Source organism: Podarcis cretensis (assembly GCF_951804945.1).
Source record: "Podarcis cretensis genome assembly, chromosome: 2".
NCBI classification, from domain to species: Eukaryota; Metazoa; Chordata; class Lepidosauria; order Squamata; family Lacertidae; genus Podarcis; species Podarcis cretensis.
This window is the reverse complement of record NC_137171.1, coordinates 121837314-121859071: the sequence shown is the minus strand read 5'-3', so window position 1 is coordinate 121859071 and position 21758 is coordinate 121837314. Positions and strand designations below refer to the sequence as shown.

The window sequence follows — 21758 nt, the reverse complement described above, 5'->3', positions numbered from 1 at the left end:
GTGATTCGCCGCTTCCGCGCACGCGCGTGACGTCATTTTGAGCATCTGCGCATGCGCGAGCGGCAAAACCCGGAAGTAACACGTTCCGTTACTTCCGGGTCGCTCAACCTGAAGCACATTTAACCCGAGGTATGACTGTACTTGTCGATGCAGAAGCAGGTCCCTTTGATTTTAGTGGGGTTTACAGGCAAGTGCAAATAGGGGCTTCCCCTGCATGCAAAGACAGGCCCCGGTGGATCGAGCAGATGAGACCAAGTGTGGTAAAGGGACCCCTGACCGTTAGGTCCAGTCGCGGACGACTCTGGGGTTCCGGCGCTCATCTCGCTTTATTGGCCAAGGGAGCCAGTGTACAGTTTCTGGGTCATGTGGCCAGCATGACGAAGCTGTTTCTGCACGGAAACGCCGTTTACCTTCCCGCCGGAGCGGTACCTATTTACCTGCTTGCACTTTGATGTGCTTTCAAACTGCTAGGTTGGCAGGAGCAGGGACTGAGCAACGGGAGCTCACCCCGTCGCGGGGATTCAAAAGTCCTAGGCTCTGTGGGACTCTGCAAGGGCCAGCCGTAAATAAGGCAGTTTCTGCACATGTCGCAGAGAGAAGTGAGGGGCAGATGGGGCTCGTCCACCAGGGAAGGGAGACCATCGAGGAGAAGGAAAACGCTGATCCTAAAGCTCTGCTGACTTGCGGAGAATAAAAGGCTCTCAGGAGCAAACTCTACATAACTCAAGAGTGGAGTCCCAAGGGTGGTTGGGTGGTGCCTTGTACACCTCCTTCAGGAAACTCCAGCAGCTCAGTTGGTACCAAACATTTTGCTCTGCTTTCTGCATGTTGGTGAGGCTGTGAGAGGGGTCTTGTCGTCTGAGCAGCAAAGGACCTCCAGACACACTGCCCAGGCTTGCACCCCAGGGAGGTCACTTGGGTGCTGCTAAGGTTACAGTCTAACTCCCCTGCTCCCCATTTCCTGACCAGGGGAGGGATAAATATTGGGGAGGGGGACTCGGTGCCCCTTGCAGCACCCACTCACCTGTGCTCTGCTCATGGTCACGCTGCACACTCTCCAGAACGACTCGGAAGACTTCCTCAGCGTCCCGAAAGATCTGGGTCATATTGTCCCAGTAATGGGGGTAGTCTTGCCCCACCTTCTGGACCCAGGGCACCTGAGGAAAGGCTCTTTTCCTGTCACTGTCGTACTGAATGAAGATGTGGTCATCAACGGACCCCTGAGCAGTGAACTGGGGAAGCCCCTGGCCAGGCTCAGATACCCTCGTGTAGAAATAGCGCAAGGAGTGCGAGGAGGAGCCTGGAAAGGAAGACAGAGAGGGGCAGAATTAGGGCTCCAGTAGAATCACAAAATGAAGGTATCCCTGAGGGCCATTTAGTCCAACCCCCGTCAGTGCAGGAATCTCAGCTAAAGATTTCTATGTATTTAGGAAGGATGTTGACAAGCTAGAACATGCGCAGAGTGTGGGAATGATCAGGGATGCAGGAGAGGATATATTGTTTGATTATAGCCTTTCCAACTTGTGTAAACAAGTTCACAATTTAGCAGAGTAACATTCCCCCTTTTAAACTCACAGCAGATGCGTTTGCTCAGGCTCGCTAAAGCCTCTATAATAACTGTTCTGGTAAAGTGAAGGGTAAAGGGACCCCTGACCATTAGGTCCAGCCGTGGCCGACTCTGGGGTTGCGGCGCTCATCTCGCTTTATTAGCCGAGGGAGCCGGCGTACAGCTTCCGGGTCATGTGGCCAGCATGACTAAGCCGCTTCTGGAGAACCAGAGCAGTGCACAGAAACGCCGTTTACCTTCCCGCCGGAGTGGTATCTATTTATCTACTTGCACTTTGACGTGCTTTCGAACTGCTAGGTTGGCAGGAGCAGGTTTAACCCACAGCGCCACCTGCGTCCCTAACTGTTCTGGTATTTCCCCCTTATTCCCTCATAAAAGATAAGACATGACACAGTCTTCTATAAAAGTATAAAAAGAGTTTACTCACTCACATTATGTTCACAATTGGATCCCAGAAGGCAGATTTAGCTTAGAAAAGTAACATACACCTGGAAACGATCCCATAAGGAGACAGTCCCTTTGTCTTCTCTTGGCTGGAGGCCAAGAGAGCATCTTTGGCTAAGTAGATGTTGCTTCTTCGACAAAAGTAGTCATAGAGAGAGAGATGGCTGCCCTGCCCTGTGCTTTTGTCGTTACCTGCACAGGTGAGGCCACGCTCACCTCTAGTCACATGCAGAGGAAGTCTGTTCCAGCCCAGAAGGAAACAGGAAGTTTACCTGCTGGCTGGACAAGCATTCCTCCCCATGTGTAAACATGTTCACTCTAGGGATGTTGTACTTGACTGCTCTTGTGTTTCACATCCCACACAGAGGAGGGCAACTAAGATGATCAAGGGTCTAGAAGCCAAGCCTTATGAGGAATGGTTGAAGGAGCTGAGTAGCCTGGAAAAGAAGAGACTGAGAGGAGATAGGAGAGCCATCTTCAAATATCTCAAGGGCTGTCCCGTGGAAGATGGAGCGTGCTTGTTTTCTCCAGCTTGGGAGGGTAGGACTCAAACCAATGGCTTCAAGTTTCAATAAAGGAGATTCTGACTAAATATCAGGAAGAACTTTCTGACAGTAAGAGCTGTCTGACTGTGGGACAGTCTTTCTTGGGAGCTGGTGGACTCTCCTCCCTTGGAGGTTTTTAAGCGGAGGTTGGAGGGCGAGATTCCTACATTGCAGTTGAGATTCCTACACTGCAGTGAGCTGGACCTTTGGGGGCCCTTCCAACTCTAAGATTCTGTGATTCTATGATCCATGAATCTTTGTCCAACATGGAGCTCAAGCCCTGAGCTATCAATGCTGTCACTCTTTGCTGACTTGAAGAAATGCAATATTTTAGCCATTATTCACGTGTGGGCCTGTGTATGTTCCTTGCAGTTCCATGTACTCTCTAATACCGTGGACGCTTGGGTTGCAAACGTGATCCGTGCGGGAGGCACGTTCGCAACCCACAGCGTTCACAACCCGCAGTGCATGAGTGTCTGAGTTGCGATCCGGCGCTTCTGCGCATGCGCAACCGCTGCATGCGCAACCGCTGAAACCCGGAAGTAACCCGTTCTGGTACTTCCGGTTTTTGGCGGGTCCGTAAACCTGAAAAAAGGCAACCTGAATTGTCTGTAACCCGAGGTATGACTGTAATAAATATCACCGAGGACAGCACACATGCAAGAAAATTCGCTCTTTGAAAAAACACAGCTCATTAACAAGTGAACAACAGTTACCAACATTGGCACAATCACATAAAAAGTAAAAAACCCAAATGTCAGTTGAGTCCAGTGACCATCAGATTAAAGAGTACTTTATTTTATTTTATTTATTTATTTTTACTTTACTTTATTTTATTTGTACTTTATTTTGATGGCCACATCGCTTTGCAAGTTGCTTTGGGTCCCTTCTCTGAGGAAAAAAGAATCTAAAAAGGTGATGAATAACATTAGAGACGTTAGCACTGCAACGCTGGGCAATGCCTTTTATTCAGCCGTCTGTTTTCTGCACGTTTTGCTTTACCATTACCACCAACTAAAATGTCACAAAATAGTGACAAACTTTCTAGTCCTCTTTGTTTGCCTCAAACGGATATTGCACAAGAAAAGACATAAAGCAGAAGTTTTCAGCTCGGTGTTGTCGCTGATAAGCTCAGCTTGAAGACGTGGTTCCAAGGTGGAGATTGTGGTGCGGGGGGAAATTCGACATTTCCTGTTTTTTATTCTGCCGATTTGCTGTTTTCCCTTCAAATAAAGAGCCAAACTACACCTAATGTCGCTGTACCAGGTGGGTGCAGTTGTGGTTGTTATCAAGACTGCAACACACCAGGGACAGAGGACACAGGAAGGGGAGGTTTAAAACACAACTTTAAAATCAGTTTTTAAAACTACAACTTGCATTGTTCCCCCCACCCCCGCCCAATGTTGGAGCCTATCCAACTAACCCTGGAAAGTAAAACTTACCAAAGAGGAAAGAGAGTCTTGTGACACCTGAAAAATTAAGAAGCTTTTTTTATGCCACAAGCTTCAAGAAATAGCATTTAATGTAGGAGGTGCAAAAACTGTTTTCCTGAGCGGTTTGTGTTTGTGTGTTCACACATGGAGGTGTTTTTTAGGGGGGTAAATAGTGAGGCCAGAAGTAAAAGAGATGCAGAAATGTACCTGATACCACAACTGTTTCGCCCACTGGGAAGCCAATTAATGCACAGGCCTCAATAAATGCAACCCAGCCGTGCAATTGAATCCTTGCATATCGTGAAAAGTCGACTTACACCTGTGTTCCTGCCTGAATTCCTCTGGGTGTCCTCAGTAAATCCCAGCCAGATCTGGGACAGCAAAATCCGCCTGGCACTGTCATCTTTCAATGCCAGGCAAAAACTTATCTCTTCCGCCACACAGCTTTACAAATTAGGGTGATGTTGTTGGATGTTATTTGTATTTTGTGTCCAAAGCAAAATTGTATTTTCTCTCTGCTGTTTGGCTAGGATTTATCCTACGGCTTTCATTGATTTTTTCATTTCTCCAACTTAATGTTATGGTTGGTGTTTTTAAAATGTTGTAATTTGCTTACGAAGATCATGGCCCATCACATCCTGGCAAATAGAAGGGGAAGAAATGGAGGCAGTGAGAGATTTTACTTTCTTGGGCTCCATGATCACTGCAGATGGTGACAGCAGTCACAAAATTAAAAGATGCCTGCTTCTTGGGACGAAAGCAATGACAAACCTAGACAGCATCTTTAAAAGCAGAGACATTACTTTGCTGACAAAAGTCTGTATAGTTAAAGCTATGGTTTTCCCAGTAGTGATGTATGGAAGTGAGAGCTGGACCATAAAGAAGGCTGATCGCCGAAGAATTGATGCTTTTGAATTATGGTGCTGGAGGAGACTCTTGAGAGTCCCACGGACTGCAAGAAGATCAAACCGATCCATTCTGAAGGAAATCAGCCCTGAGTGCTCACTGGAAGGGCAGATCCTGAAGCTGAGGCTCCAATACTTTGGCCACCTCATGAGAAGAGAAGACTGCCGGGAAAAGACCCTGATGTTGGGAAAGATGGAGGGCGCAAGGAGAAGGGGACGACAGAGGATGAGATGGCTGGACAGTGTTCTTGAAGCTACCAGCATGAGTTTGACCAAACTGCGGGAGGCAGTGGAAGACAGGAGTGCCTGGCGTGCTCTGGTCCAGGGGGTCATGAAGAGTCGGACACAACTAAACGACTAAACAACAAGTTGCTTACAGACTCCTTTTGGAGCAAACGGCTAACAATTGAAAACATCACCATCATCTAGAAATGACAGGAGCAGCTAATAGCTCTGTTAGTAGAGCATGAGAGTTTTAAGCTCAGGGTCGTGAGTTCGAGCCACACGTTGGGCAAAATATTCCAGCATTTCAGGGGGCTGGACTAAATGACCACCGTGGTCCCTTCCAACTCTGCAATTCTATGATTTCTTGATCTCATCATCCCTGCAAGGACAAGCCAGGCCCAAATAAACTGATGGGGAAGGGCTGCGAGGAGGTGGTTAGCGTGTTGGTCTTTGTTACCTGGGAGATGAGGGTTCGAATCCCCACTCAGCATGAAGCTCCCTGGGTGACCTTGGGCCAGACACCGTCTCTCAGCCCAGCCCACCTCACCGGGTTGTTGTGAGGATAAAATGGGAAGCTGGAGAACTACACTCCACTTTAAGCTCCTTGGGTGAAAATGTGATGTGTTAAATGTAATAAATTCAGTAAATAAATCAAGAGAAGGAATGGGGGGACTTATGGGAACTGGGGAGGGGAGATAAGGTTTTACCTCTTGCTTATTTCTTAGGTGGCCTTTAGTTTCCTTTCCTTATTTCTACGGTTCTCCAAGGTGTGTTTTGTAGTTTGCCAGGCGCTGGGCAGAAAAGAAACAACAGACAAACACAGAAAGCACACACACACACCCATCTACACACCAGACTTTCAAAGCACATTCAAAGCACATTTTCCCCGCTCCCAAAGAATCACAAGAACTCTAAACTGCTGGCAATTTAGGTCTTTCGGGGTAAACTACAGTTCCCATACTTATTTTTCCAAAGCCGGCCGGGGGGGGGGGTGGGCAGGTCAAACCAGGCAGCACTGAAGTATTTTTTTTTGGGGGGGGGTGTAACAGGCCGTACATTTAAATACTGTACATTTAGAGCAGATGCCACACACATTGAAAGCAGCTGGCTCCCTCCCAAAAAAGTCCTGGGAATTGTAGTTTGCAAAGGGCGCAGGGAATTATAGCTCTGCAAGGGGAAAAGGAGGGCTGCAACTCTAGCTCTGTGTATTCATTTATAGCTTTATACCCTACGCCCCTTTGGCGCTTGCAGAGGTTTTGTAAGGGTTGCCGCCATTGCTACGCAGAGTAGACCCAATGGGCATGACTAACTTAGGTGCATGAATTTCCAAAGGAGACCTTTTTTATGTGCAGCAAGTGACGAACAAGTGCGATTTTGTTGTGAGAAGGACAAGAAAGTTCACCCCCATCTAAACATATTTAGGAAAACACGTTTTTATCTTTTTAGCACCCTAATTTCTGGGTGGGAGGAGGGGGCAGGGGGTGCCCTGAACAAATATAGAACATTTTCTGCTGGCGAAAGAGGTGCTAGGCTATGGACTGCATTGTCTGCAAATCCACTCCCCCCCAACCCGCTCACTGTAAACGTGTTGCGGACAAACACACACACACACACACGCACGTACTTGGTGCCAATTCTGTTCCCGGGTCGACATTTAACCCCCGAAGAAGCCGCTCACCTGCGCAGCCCCCCAGCAGGAGGGAAGCAGATCCCAGCAGCAGCAGCAGCGGCAGCCGCCAGACGGGCCACCTGCGCAGACCCATCAGCAGCTTCGCGTTGCACAATCCTCTCTAAGAAGCCCGGGGAACTCGCGGCCACTAGAACCCGGGCAAGAACCGGGACATCTCAGGCTGCATGGGTGTCTCCCTGGGGGATACCTGCGTGCTCGCGCGCTCTGCTATTTCTTAGCAGTTCCTATTTACAACTTTGCCTCCGTCTGTGACGCTTTTCTGCCTCCTGCTGGCTACTTCCCGGGTCGAAAATGCAAGCTGGTGATTTCTAAGAAACCACCCCTGGACGTCTGAGGAAGTCACGGGGCGCGTGTAAGAGCAGCGACGTTGACAAACACATAAACACACACACACAGAGTGAAGGACGTCCTGAAATTCATGCAATCTTGCCTTTTCTTGCAAGCGAATACGAAACAATTAAGAAAATGCTATTTTAATTAGAAAAAAAAAAAAGCAAGCTTGGCAAATTCTGGAGCCCCCGGTCCTTCCACGGACTCTTGCCCCTGTGCCGCCACGTCTATTCTCTTCCACTGCCACCAAGCAGGTGTTCAGACCCACAGTGGCGTAGCGTGGGGGGTGCAGGGGGGCCGGCCGCACCGGGCGCAACATCTAGGGGGGGGCGCTCGCCGCCTCCGGAGTCGCCGAAGAGCCTCGGGTGCAGCCTGTAGCAGAGCCCCATGTCTCGCGGAACCGACGAGCTGTGTGCGCGTCCGGGCTGAAGGCGGCAGGCAGGCAGCGGCTCTCAGCGCTCGCCGCGGTCCCCGCGTGTCAGGGCCACGGAGGGCGCGCCAGGCAGGCCCTACTCACAGCCCTGCCGCTGCTGCTGCTGCTGCAGCTGCTGGGCCATGTTGCATTTTCCTCGCCTCTCTGCCCTCCTCCTCCTCCTCCGGGCAAGCGGCATCGTTTGGGCGGCAGCGCCAGCGGCAACTCGCCTCAGATCATCTGACACGGACCCGCCGCCGCCGCCGTGGCTACCTTACCGTAAATACCCCAGCCCAGGCAGCAGGAAGAAGAAGCTGGCAGCGGCGGCAGGTTAGGGGTTAGGGGCGCAAATTACTTGCCTTGCCCCGAGTTAGGGGGCGCAAATTACTTGCCTTGCCCCGGGTTAGGGGGCGCAAATTACTTGCCTTGCCCCGGGTTAGGGGGCGCAAATTACTTGCCTTGCCCCGGGTTAGGGGGCGCAAATTACTTGCCTTGCCCCGGGTTAGGGGGCGCAAATTACTTGCCTTGCCCTGGGTGCTGACAACCCACGCTACGCCGCTGCAGACCCAGTCAGGTTGTAACGTATTAACAAAGATTCCAGTTTACTGTGAAAGCAAACAAGTTTTAAATAATTTGAAGCACAGTAATCCAATTCCCTCTCTCTGTCTCTAACCCACTCTGGCTCCTATGCCCCCACCCACAAGAAACCAACCAAACTAATGGTCTCTCTGTTTGCAACTGTTTTCCCCAACTGCTTTTCCCAGCTGTCTAAACCTTTGGCTAAGCCTTTTAAAAATAGGCAGGCTCTGCCTCTGGGCTTTTCTATTAACCCTTTCTCTGCCCCTGCACAGACATTTCCCGCCACACCCATTCGAGGGGGATCAGAGCTATCTGTGCAAAGAGACAGGCACAAAACAGTCTGCTTCCACCACTGAAATGATCTGGGAAGCCTTTGCAGCATGGAAAAAGCCACGGATCAAGGATCTCAGTCACCCAGGTGAGTATACTGGTCCCTTTTGTGACACTAGGTGGGCGCATTGCCATTCCATCAGATGCATGAAAATATATATATATATATATATATATATATATATATATATATATATATACTGTATATATTTTTAAATCTTTGCAAACCACTTGGAATCTTTTGTTTTTTAATCAGGTGGTGTACGTATACATGTTGTGAAATAACTAAATATATGAATAAATAGAACAGGACACTCGGGCTTTCTCTTGGCAAAATGGAAAGGGGCTGGTTTCAACCAGGAGGGAAACAGAACTTCCTGGGACTCTTAGCTTTCCTTTTTTTTCTTTTCTTTTTTTAAAAGCATCAAGTTACCAGTCCCTAAGGGACACAGGTGGCGCTGTGGGTTAAACCGCAGAGCCTAGGGCTTGCCGATCAGAAGATCAGCAGTTCGAATCCCTGCAATGGGGTGAGCTCTTGTTGCTCGGCCCCTGCTCCTGCCAACCTAGCAGTTGGAAAGCACGTCAAAGTGCAAGTAGATAAATAGGTACCGCTCTGGCGGGAAGGTAAACGGCGTTTCCGTGCGCTGCTCTGGTTCGCCAGAAGCGGCTTAGTCATGCTGGCCACATGACCCGGAAGCTGTACGCCGGCTCCCTCGGCCAATAAAGCAAGATGAGCGCTGCAACCCCAGAGTTGTCTGTGACTGGACCTAACGGTCAGCGGTCAGCGGGTGTCTGTGAAATGAGAGCAGGAGGTGCATGAAGGAGAGCTCAGGCACTCAGGGCAGTGGTGTAGCGTGGGGGGTGCAGGGGGGGCCGGCCGCACCGGGCGCAACATCTGGGGGTTAGGGTTAGGGATAGGGTTAGGGGGCGCAAATCCAGGGTTAGGGGGCGCAAATTACTTGCCTTGCCCCGGGTGCTGACAACTCATGCTACGCCACTGACTCAGGGCACTGGGAAACACGAACAGATTCTGCAAACCGTGCTGCTTTTGGAGAAATACAGCATGTGTACACCAAATTTTCTTTTCTTTGTTTAGGCTGGAGACCACACAGACCTGGCTTTTACTTAGAAAGTTCTCCAAACCTGTTCTCAGGCACATCTTCTCCCCTGCGACGCTGTTGAGTGAAACTCAGGAAAAGAGAACAAACACTGAGTTATGTGGAGTTATTTTTATCATCTATAAAGCACCTAAAATATAGTACAGTGGTACCTCTAGATACGAACAGGATCCGTTCCGGAGAGCCCCATTCACATCTAGAGGTAAACGTAACTAGCGATGGCACATCTGCGCACGCGTGCATCGCTTTTCGCTGCTTCTGCGCATGCGCGTGATGTCATTTTGAGCGTCTGCGCATGTGCAAGCAGCGAAACCCGGAAGTAACGGGCTCCGTTACTTCCGGGTTGCCGAGGAGTGCAACTTGAATGCGCTCAACTCGAAGCATATTTAACCTGAGGTATGACCGTAAACACATACACACATACGACAAAGGAAAAACTCCCAACAACAACATGAGTTTTTTCAACTCTTGCTCTGTTTTGTGACATCCGGACTGTACGCCAATCTCTCTCTCTGTGGCCTCGGTTTTGATATCTGCATGTGTGAATCTTTAACATTTCTTCCTAACTTATTTACAAAAACAAGTGGGATGTCAATCACAGAGTTTTGCAAGGCAGAAACATTTAATCCACCATCAAGCCCACTGTTTACACTGAGACATGCATACAAAATATTTGATAAAACAAATGGAGGGTCCGTGTATTCCTCTTCCATTTGCAGCCTGGAAATATCTCTGGTGGGGGTCTCCATTATTTTATGCCTTTAGGCACCTCTGGAATTTGGAGAAAGGGACATGCACAAAAGGAAAAGCTCTACTCAGCCAGAAATGGACAGTCTCTAACTTGTATGGCTGCTAAATGAGGCACATCCTCTTTTCCCAAAAAATCCATCCAGTTAAAGGCCCCTTAGCTGCAAACCTTTCATTAGAATCACAGATCCAGCGTTGATCAACACCACCATTGACAGAGAGGTTGCTTCTAATACAGTGGTTGTTCTGGGAGGAAAATCCCTTATACGTAATAACCATTTGGTTCCATACCAATTCATGTCTCAGATTCCCATTGTGCTTCTTGCAGCGCTGGCAAGCGCCGGATGTGTGATTTGTTGGATGGAGAACATATCAGTACGATTTCCAGTTTGATAGCAGTTTGCAAGGTACGCTGCATAAAAACCCACAAGGAAGATCGGTTTTGATTCTCCTGGATTGGATCTTGACTCCACAGAAATGCACAGAATCTGTATGTGGGTGGTAATTCTCTCTTGCTGTGTTTTGTGTGGCTGGGCACTTTCATCCTCTCTGCACATGCAGCGGCGTAGCGTGGGTTGTCAGCACCCGGGGCAAGGCAAGTAATTTGCACCCCTAACCCCTAACCTGCCACCGCTGCCAGCTTCTTTTGCTGCTGCCTGGGCTGGGGTATTTACGGTAAGGTAGCCACGGCAGCGGCGGTGGGTCCGTGTCAGGTGATCTAAGGCGAGTTGCCGCTGGCGCTGGCGCCCAAACGACGCCGCTTGCCTGGAGGAGGAGGGCAGAGAGGCGAGGAAAATGCAACATGGCCCAGCAGCTGCAGCATCAGCAGCGGCGGCGGGGCTGTGAGGAGGGGCTGCCTGGCGCACCCTCCGCGGCCCTGACGCACGGGGACCATGGCGAGCGCTGAGAGCCGCTGCCTGCCGGACGCCTTCAGCCCGGACGCGCACACAGCTCGTCGGTTCTGCGAGACATGGGGCTCTGCTACAGCCTGCGCCCGAGGCTCTTTGGCGACTCCGGAGACGGCGAGCGCGCCCCCCCCCCCGACGTTGCGCCCGGTGCGGCCAGCCCCCCCTGCACCCCCCACGCTACGCCACTGTGCACATGTACAGAGGTGCCCATGTTCTGTCTGTCTCACTGTGTATGTCTCTCCCCTTTCTTCTCCTCCCAAGACACAGGCAACTGAGCAGGCAGCACTGAAGTGGAGCCTTGCTTATATTCGGGCTCCCACATTTCCAAAAGTGAAAATTCCGGACACAAAAGTTTGGAGCCAAAGTTTTAAAAAAACCACACCCCTTTTTATAGAAGGTTCCAAGTGCTGGGTATATAATTCAAGAGGATATTTTGCTCTGTAAATGTAAGGTTGTCTGTAGTGATCAGGTGGGATTGCTATCTCCCACGTGATCACTACAGTTGTCCCACACAGTTCTGTTAATATTTCAGTTACCTTCTGCCAAAAATCTTTCAATATAGGATAATGAAAAAACATATGTTTTAGAGAAGCATTATCCCTATTGCATCTTCAGCAGTTAGATACCTTAGATAGCCCTATTTTAAACAAACGTAATGGGATCCAGTATACTCTAAATACTGTATTTTTTGCACCATAACACTCACTTTTTTCCTCCTAGAAAGTAAGGGGAAATGTCTGTGCGTGTTATGGAGGGAATGCCTACGGGTGGCATGCCTACGGATTTTCCTCCTCTAAAAACTACATGCGTGTTATGGTTGGGTGCGTGTTATAGAGCGAAAAATACGGGGTTTGTTTTTTTTGTATGAGCCTCAGTTTAAGGTCCAGAGACACCCTTGTTATAGCAGTTAAAACAGTTTCCCACTGTGTGATCGAAATGCAAGGAGAAAGAAGGTACATTCATGCATATGTGGTGGGATTGTAAGAAAGTAAGGGGGTTCTGGGAGATGATACATAATGAATTAAAGAAAATGCTAAAATATAGCTTTGTTAAGAAACCAGAAACCTTTTTGCTGGGAATAACAAGAATGGACATAAATAGGAGAGACAGTAAACTTTTTCAGTATGCAATCACCGCAGCAAGAATACTGTTGGCCCAAAAATGGAAACAAGAAGAAGTGCCGACTTTGGAAGAATGGAGGACAAAACTAACAGATTATGCAGAACTGGATAAATTAACTGGGAAAATCAGATTTCAAAAGGATCACAGGTTCTTGGAGGACTGGGGGAAATTTACGGAGTATTTGAAAACTGTTTGTGAGGACTGTACAACGCTAGTGTGCTTTAAAGAAGCTTTGTGAAAATACAAGGAATATTGCTAGTAAGCAAACAAGGTCAGAAATATAGTGCCTAATGGCAATATTAAAATTAAGGAATGTGAAGATAGGATTTGAATTACGAATGATTGTCAGAGAAGTTGAGGGAGGTCCAATAAGCTAAAATATGTGATGTGTAATTTGATATGACTGGAGTTTTTCATGAAAAATTTTATAATAAAAAATTTAAAATTGAAACTGCGATCTCAAATTCTTTATTCCAACCCTCCCTCGATACCTGTATATCAAATTCGTTTGCCAATAACAAAGATTTATATATGTTGATGGCTGGTTGATGGAACCTTACAAAAGGACAATACGAGTGGACTCTCCCTGCCCTGACCACCGCAAAAAGACTGATACTGATGAACTGGAAAAATAAAAATGTGGCTCCCTTCTGTGATTGAATTGAAGACTTATACAAACTCACAGCGTACAAACCACTTGCATATAAACGCAGACTTGCCGTGGACAAATTCAATTATATTTGGAATCCATTTTTATAAATACTGTAAAAGGTTAAGATCCGGTGAAGTGCAATAACAACCTTGTCTTCTAAAAGTCTGGTAGTTGTTCTTCTCTTTAACATCTGATGGGAGGGCATTCCACATGGCGGGTGCCACTACTGAGAAGGCCCTCTGCCTGGTTCCCTGTAGCTTTGCTTCTCGCAGCGGGGGAACTGCCAGAAGGCCCTCGGTGCTGGACCTGAGTGTCCGGGCAGAACGATGGGGGTGGAGACGCTCCTTCAAATATACTGGGCCAAGGCCATTTAGGGTTTTAAAGGTCAGCACTGTGCCCCACAAGAAAGGCACAACACAATGTCCTCCTCTGCAGACGTCATGCCACTCTGCTTACACAGAACATGTATCTGATACCCAAGAGGTACAACTCAGGAGGGCCATACCTGACTGTTACGCCATAGTTGAGTGTTATAATTCAGAGGTGGCAAGACTCTGAATCCATCCCCTCACGTACACAGCTGACTTCGGCCTGCTAAGTCTGCAGAAGGACGTCCCCACCGCCAAACTGCAAGATGCATTCGCAATCGCTTAGGCCAAAAAATGTGTCCACAGTTGCAACAAGGCCAGTTATGCCAAGCATGGCCTAAACTCAAGGTAAGGGTCAGTGGATTTCCATTTCCGCTGCCAGCCATGGCAATCGCTTTCCCGTGATCAGAAAAGGCACCGACAGAGGAGGGGGGCAACTGGGGCTGCAGTGTGCCCCAAAGCCCCCTGAGACAATTCGGGGGGAATTGAGAACCCGCAGCCGCTGTGGAGCCCGGTCCTGTCACTGCCGGAGCAAGAAGGCTCCGAAACAGGAGGGAAGGAAATGGCGCTGGGTCTTAAAGCCGGGTTGCCATATGTCCGGGAAAACCCAGACATGTCCTCTTTTTGGGGGCCAACATGCCCATCCAGGTGGATTTTTACATTTTAAAGGAAATGTCCGGGTTTGGGGTTTTTAATTGGGGGGGCATATGCAAGCTCGGGAGGGCGCTGTGCCCTAGAAGCAGACTCGCCACAGCAGAGAGGCCATTGGAGCAAAGATCAGGAAAGAGCTGGGGTCCTGCCTCCGCTCAGGCTGGCAGTAGCTCAAGCTGTCCTCTTTTTTGCTCTTCGATATGGCAACCCTATCTTGAAGCTCTCTGCCGACAAGCCAACCTCCGTATCTGCCTTGGCAGGTCCAGATCCCCTTTTCATTTCGGCTAATTGGGGCTAAGTTAAAGCCCTCTTTGGAAAAGATGTGGGGAATAAGCTGCTGAGAAATTTGGCTGTTGGAGTCAAGGTTACTGATGAAATTAATTCCTGTCGTAGAGGAGAATCAGAAGAGGAGACGGGTAGCTGTCTATGTTTCTATGGTTCTGGTCTCTGTTCTGCCCTCATTATCCTGCACATTTTTTTTTCAACCAATTTTATTAGAGTGTATAAAGAGAAATACAAAACTTAATACCAAATCTCTTTTTTTAGCCAACGTTAATCTAAGTTTTCATCTATTATTTATTTGTTGAATTAATATACCGCCCTAAACCCAGAGGTCTCAGGGCAGTTCAATGAAATAAATGAAATGAAATGAAAACATAGAGGAAAAGTAAAAGTAAAGAAAGAGGGGGGGAAAGAAAAAAACTAAGAAGAAACAGAAAAGAGCTTCAAAGAGACAATGGGAAAGATAAATTATAGAAATTAAAATGCTTCCGATATGTCCAATCAATATAATCAATAATCACTTCTGCATGTTCTTGAACAGGAAAGGGAGCTTTTCTCAGCCAGAGAGGGAGATCCCTGGGATTTTTCTGCAGTCTCTTGATCCCCCTCCTTTGCTTCAGCCTCAGAGTCTGAACTGCTCTCTGTCACTGGCTCTCCCTGCTCACTAAACCCTGTTGCCCCTTCAGCATCCGACACACACTTCCCACACTTCTCCCTCTGACCTCTCCTTGGTGTTCCATCACCAATCCCCAGGCTCTTCTGGGGTTTCCCTTGGGGGTTCCCTGGCTGGGGGCTCCCACCACTCCTGGGAGCCAGTGTGGTGTAGTGGTTAAGAGCGGTAGTCTCATAATCTGGTGAACTGGGTTTGCGTCTCCACTCTTCCACATGCAGCTGCTGGGTGACCTTGGGCCAGTCACACTTCTTTGAAGTCTCTCAGCCCCACTCACCTCACAGAGTGTTTGTTGTGGGGGAGGAAGGGAAAGGAGATTGTTAGCCGCTTTCAGACTCCTTAAAGGGAGTGAAAGGTGGGATATCAAGTCCAAACCTCCTCCTCCTCCTTCCTCTTCTTCTTCCTTTTCTTCTTCCTCTTCCTCTTCTTCTTCTTGTCTTTGTCCAGCCATTCCCTGACATCTTGCACCTCCCGCTCGCTGCTAGGGATCTACATCCACGCACCACAGCTTTGGACCAGTACACCATTCAATTCCTCAACTGGAAACATCAGGAGGCTGCAAATCCTAGACTCATCAAGTTGGAAGGGACCCGAGGGTCATCAAGTCCAACCCCCTCCAATGCAGAAATCTTTCACCCAACTTGGGACTCGAACCTACAACCCTGAGATTCAGAGTTTCGTGCTCTACCTTTGCCGGGAAATTAAAGCCTCCATTTCTGGGGTGGGGGAGTCAGGAAGCTTGTGGAAGTGCTGTGACGTGCCCCTTGGGTGGCATGTGACCCTTGCAGCGCAGGGGCTCAGCTGCAAATCATGAACCTACACAATAAGCTTCGTTCTCCAAATGGACTGCAGGGCCATCTCGCAGTAGCTGCATGGAAGATGCAAGCAGCCACCAGAGGAGCAGCGTTCAAATCTCTCAATTCACGGCAGGCAACCAGCCTTTTGCCAGCAAGCAGAGATGTCTGGTTGCCGTGGGCAAAAGCCCTCTCCTTCCACAGCTGCCACGGGGTGCAAACACCCAGCGTCCCAGAAGAGGTGCATCTGCACTCCCTGCCAGAGGGTGCAACTCTCCCCTTGCTGCTTTGAAGGAAGGAGCCCTTTCCACCAAGCAAAGGGGTTTTCACGTTAGGTGTAATTGGTTTAACTCACACTGAAATGGGAATGCCTGTGTGTTGGTGAAAAGGTTTAACAGAGATTTTCCATGGGGTTATATTAAAATCAATAAAAGTCATCTCTGAGTTTTAACTAGTTGATAAATGAACTGGTTGTTATTCTCAAGGAGGTAAGAGGTGAGTGTATAACCTTAGATAACATGTGAGGTTATCATATTGCAAATCTGCCAACTTGGAAGGGTGGTGGCTCTTTCTTTGTTCTCAAAACTCCATGGAGGAAGAACTTCCCTTCATTGGGGTTTTTTAAAGCAGAGGTTGAATGGCCATCCATCATGGATGCTTTAAGTTGAGATTCCTGCATTGGACTAGATGACTCCTGGTGTCCCTTCCAACTCTACAATTCTATGATTCAATGTAAATGGCTTTTCAGGAGCACAGCCTTGGGGGCTGAAATGCCAGAATGCTGGCAATGAAGCCTGTGTGAGAGAAAGAGCTATGTTTGCCCGCTCTGATTATAAGTTTATTTTATTTGTAAGATGCGGAGCCCATGCTGGACAGCACAAGATATTATACGGATATTTTGAATATCTCTTTGATGCTTTTGTTACATTTTTAAAGAAAGTTCTGTAAGTCAAAGTTTGGGTCGGGACAATGCTTCATTCCCAAAGGACTCAGTTTTTATGCATCGAGTCTGTTCAAACTGCGCAATATCAGCATCTGCAATATTCCATACAACCCAAAGTCTTGTGGGCTAAAAGAGCCACATTTTTCAGGGGCAACAACTCGTTGCAGTCCATCTTTTCGGAGGAGATCAGGATCCACATTTCTTTGGGGCGGCCATCAAAAGAGCTTCACGTGTGGACCAGATCAGGATCTGCATTTCTTCAAGGCTTGCTTGGCCACAGAGCGACAGTCGCCGGGCATAGTAATAGTAGTAATAATAATAATAATAATAATAATAATTTATTATTTATATGCTGCCCATCTGACTGGGCTGCCCCAGCCACTCTGGGCAGCTGCCATAATAAATTTTAAAAGCACAACATCACACACTAAAGGTTTCCCTGAACAGGGTCACCCAAGTGCGACTCGCGGGTGGTGACTTCCTGGATCCCATTGACAGGAGGGGGATCCCCAGAGGGGGAAAGGGGGCTTCTGTCGGTCACCAGTCCAGGCTCTCCTTTTGGCTGGTAATCTTTGGGCTCTTTTCGCCGTAGAACTGGGAGAACCAACGACGATGCCTCTGAATCGCCCCATCTTCCTTCACCAGAAGCGGTTTGGAGAGGTATTGTTTGTGGTTCCATATCATGACGTCCCGCTCAAACTGAAAAAGGAGACCAACAAAGAAAGAAAAGTCACTTCACTGCAGGGATCACGGCAATAGAGTGACAGGCGTCTACAGATCAGTCATAGGATTGTAGAGTTGGAAGGGACATTGAGGGTGCAAACCCCTGCAACAGGAACAGGACAACAGGAATACCTTCACCATTCAGCCCAGACACTGAGGTCCAGCGCTGAGGGCTTTCTGGTGGTTCCCTCACTGCGAGAAGTGAGGTTACAGGGAACCAGGAAGAGAGCCTTCTCGGTGGTGGCACCTTCCCTGTGGAACGCCCTCCCATCAGATGTTAAAGAGAAGAACAACTATCTGAGTTTTAGAAGACATCTGAAGGCAGCCCTGTTTAGGGAAGTTTTTAATGTTTGACATTAATATCCTGTTGGAAGCCACCCAGTGGCTGGGGAGGCCTGGCCAGATGGGTGGGGTATAAGTAGTAAATTATTATTATCATTATTTTATTATGGATAGCTCAGTTGGCAAGAGCATGGCGTCTATAATGCCAAGGTTGCAGATTCAATTGCCGTAAGGGACGGCGGCATCTTCCTGCATTGCAAGTGGTTAATGACCCTCGGCGTCACTTCTCTTTCTACAGTTGGAGGTTTCCCTGATATAAGAATCTGCATGCGGTCCCCTGAACTGAGACAGAGCGTGGAGAGAAGCACAAAACCTGCACTGAGATGCAGCTGGCAGGGAACGGGGATGGAGTGCAGGAGTTCTTTTGATAGACTTTGCCCTGCACCCAGGGTTCAAAATCCATCAGCTGCGTTTTACAACAGGCGCAGGCCCACTTGCAACCACACCGAAATCTCAGGGTGCCAGGTTGGCGCATTACATCTCCATATGGCTGCCCCCCCCCGATCAATAATAATAATAATAATAATAATAATAATAATAGCAAAAAAAATGTGCCTAAACATTCCACAGTGTAAGCCGTCATCCAGGTTTAAGGTGCCATTTGGCGACTCGCTTATGTATATGAGTTTCTAACAGTGGAAATTATTATTAATAATACAGTCAAACCTCGACTCCCAAACGCCTCCCTTTTGGAAAGTTTCAGCTCCCGAATGCCAAAAACCTGGAAGTAACTGCTCTGGTTTTCGAACGATTTTCGAATTCCGGGGTTTTTTCCCCTTTTTTTCTCCACTGACTTTGCCGACCGCCTTTTGATCCTCGGTTGTCGTTCAGAAGTCGAACAGTCTTACGGAATGGATTACATTCGACAACCAAGGTTTGACTGTACAGTGGTACCTCAGGATAAGAACTTAATTTGTTCTGGAGGTCTGTTCTTAACCTGAAACTGTTCTTAACCTGAAGCACCACTTTAGCTAATGGGGCCTCCTGCTGCCACCACACAATTTCTGTTCTCATCCTGAAGCAAAGTTCTTAACCCGAGGTACTATTTCTGGGTTAGCGGAGTCTGTAACCTGAATTGTCTGTAACCTGAGGTACCACTGTACATTCAAAACCGAGGTTTGACTGCAATACTAATAACAATCAATTATTTTAAAAGGCACCTAGACATTCCATGTTGGCCACTGTTACCTATGCTTAAGGTGGCATTTGGCAATTCGCTTATATATCTGAGATTATTGTTAGTATAAATTTCACTGCAAAAACAAATTGTGCCTCAACATTCTTCAGGGCCGAGCATCACCCAGGTTGAAGGTGCCATTTGGCGATTCTCTTCCCTGTGTTTCTGATGTTGCCTGACCCCTTCGTCGGGGGCGCAGGTCTGGCTGGCTTTCCAGCCCATGGTAAGGTCTCAGTCTCCGCCCCCCCACTGCTTGGGTGCCCCCTGCTGGCACTCCCTACCTGGCTGCACTCTGCCCGGAGCAGCAACTTGGGGATGAAGGCGGGAACGTTCTTCTGGAAGTATATTCGGTGGATCATCTGCTGCATGAGGGGCTCCACGGGGGTGACGCTTTGAACGATGATTCCTTGGCCCAGGAGGGGAAACTGAAGCACGAGGAAGACCAAACTGGGCCCCACCTGCAGGGGGCGAGAGAGAGACTGACTGTCAAGCTTATCATACGTGGTGGACTTGTGATAAAGTGAAGAAATTCTGGGAGCCAATCTATAATGAACTAAAGAAAATATTAAAATATACCTTCCCCCAAAGACCAGAGGCTTTTTTGTTTGGTCTGATGGGAAGGGAGATTAAGATAAAGGACCAAAGGACTTTGCTGGCTTTGCTGGGAAGGGAGATTAAGATAAAGGACCAAAGGACTTTGCTGGCTCAAAATGGGAAATCACAAGAAGTTCCTACCATTGGGGAGTGGCAGGCGAAAATGACAGACTACGCGGAATTGGCCAAATTGACAGGAAGGATCCGGAACCAGGACGACCAGAGATTCCAGGACAATTGGAGTAAATTTACTAAGTATTTAAAAGACAGTTGTAAAAACTTAAAATCACTAGCAGGACTGAAGTAACTCCTACAATGTAAAATAGATAAGATGTGAGAATTTAATACTTGAAAAAAATGTGATTGTTGTTTAGTCGTGTCCAACTCTTCGTGACCCCATGGACCAGAGCACGCCAGGCACTCCTGTCTTCCACTGCCTCCCACAGTTTAAGTTACAGATAGGTAGCCGTGTTGGTCTGCCATAGTCAAAACAAAATTAAAAAATTCCTTCCAGTAGCACCTTAAAGACCAACTAAGTTAGTTCTTGGTATGAGCTTTCGTGTGCATGCACACTTCTTCAGATACCAGGTATCTGAAGAAGTGTGCATGCACACGAAAGCTCATACCAAGAACTAACTTAGTTGGTCTTTAAGGTGCTACTGGAAGGAATTTTTTTATTTTGTTCCCACAGTTTAGTCAAACTCATGCTGGTAGCTTCGAGACCACTGTCCCACCATCTCATCCTCTGTCGTCCCCTTCTCCTTGTGCCCTCCATCTTTCCCAACATCAGCGTCTTTTCCAGGGAGTCTTCTCTTCTCATGAGGTGGCCAAAGTATTGGAGCCTCAGCTTCAGGATCTGCCCTTCCAGTGAGCACTCAGGGCTGATTTCCTTAAGAATGGAGAGGTTTGATCTTCTTGCAGTCCATGGGACTCTCAAGAGTCTCCTCCAACACCAGAATTCAAAAGCATCCATTCCTCGGCGATCAGCCTCCTTTATGGTCCAGCTCTCACTTCCATACATCACTACTGGGAAAACCATAGCTTTAACTATACGGACCTTTGTTGACAAGGTGATGTCTTTGCTTTTTAAGATGCTGTCATATAGTCAGGTCAGTTCCAATGCCTAAGCCAATACCGCTCACCTTCTGTAACCAATAAAGTTGTGGCCTAAATTTGCCCAATAACATTAACCTAATATCTGTGTCCTTGGGTCTTATTCATCAACGATGGGGTGGTTGCGGGGTCTCGGCACGCAACATGATGCTGAGAATGCCACGGTTGCAGTTTCGATCCCTGTATGGGACAGCTGCCTTGCTGGGGGTTGGAATAGAAGACCACTCCACAAATCCATGACAAGAGACAAGCCACACACTCACATTTCTCCGCCTCTTTCTGTGATGCTTCTGTGATGCTTTCAGGTGGTCTTTGGCTAAGGGGTCGGGCAATGTGTTTAAAAGCTATGACCCAATTTTGTTCTGGGTCTTCATCTCCGTTCTAGGATGTAATATCTGGGATTCAGGTTGGGCTAGATGTGCCTGGGATCCCCTCCAGCTCTACAATCCTATGGTTCTAGGATACTTAATTTCTGGGTCATGGGTTCAAATTCCACCTTGGGCCAAAGATTCCTGCCATGCAGGGGGTGGGGCTGAACCAGATGACCCTAGAAAAAGTCGAGAAAAAACACAGTCTACAAACCATCCTCTTATAGCCTCTCCTCGCCACAGACTGTACCTGCCAGGCGGAAACTTTCAGGTCCATGAAGCTGAAGTGCTTTCCGAAGAGAGTGACGTTGTGCTTCAGCTGCAAGCGGGAACAGTGCGCGTTGGGCTCTGGATCAGGGTGCCAATCTGCCTGCGGTAGAAAAATGGTAGAGTCATAGAATTGCCGAGTTGGGAGAGTGATCTGGCCCAACCCCCTGCGAGACAGGAATCTTGACCCTGAGATACAGAGTCTCATGCTCTTCCGACTGAGCTACTGGGTGGGACCTGCAAGGGTCATCCAGCCCAACCCCGCTCAAAGCAGGAAACATTTGCCCAGCATGGAGCTTGAACCCACCACCCAGAGTTTTGGAGTCTCATGTTCTTCCTCTAGCAACCGAGCTAGAAATTATTGACTTTGGCGTTCAACTTGGCCAAGGTAACCCCAACCCTCCTTTCATAGAATCAGAGAGTTGTCGAGTGGGAATGGTCCCCCAAAGGTCATCTGGT

The 21758-nt window shown here is 48.2% G+C and overlaps 2 protein-coding genes and 1 long non-coding RNA gene across 3 annotated transcripts in view; 1 reads left to right on the top strand and 2 right to left on the bottom strand.

Annotated features, from left to right (window-relative positions):
* LOC307210968 (uncharacterized protein) overlaps positions 1–7158 on the bottom strand; it is a 33732-nt gene extending 26574 nt beyond the window's left edge. The window contains exons 1-2 of the mRNA XM_079967168.1: positions 6798–7158; positions 1025–1300 (exon numbers count right to left, since the gene is read on the bottom strand). Of these exons, the coding sequence (XP_079823294.1) occupies positions 1025–1300; positions 6798–6882 (361 nt within the window). The 5' untranslated portion in view covers positions 6883–7158. The remainder of the gene's footprint in view (positions 1–1024; positions 1301–6797) is intronic.
* A 1265-nt stretch (positions 7159–8423) lies between these two features.
* Positions 8424–21758, top strand: part of LOC307209179 — a 15834-nt gene continuing 2499 nt past the window's right edge. The window contains exon 1 of the long non-coding RNA XR_013835385.1: positions 8424–8548. This is a non-coding gene — a long non-coding RNA (uncharacterized lncRNA). The remainder of the gene's footprint in view (positions 8549–21758) is intronic.
* Positions 16595–21758, bottom strand: part of LOC307208640 (cholesterol 7-desaturase nvd-like) — a 23265-nt gene continuing 18101 nt past the window's right edge. Inside the window, exons 5-7 of the mRNA XM_079963464.1 lie at positions 21283–21402; positions 19239–19415; positions 16595–17414 (exon numbers count right to left, since the gene is read on the bottom strand). Coding sequence (XP_079819590.1) covers positions 17253–17414; positions 19239–19415; positions 21283–21402 — 459 coding nt within the window. The 3' untranslated portion in view covers positions 16595–17252. The remainder of the gene's footprint in view (positions 17415–19238; positions 19416–21282; positions 21403–21758) is intronic.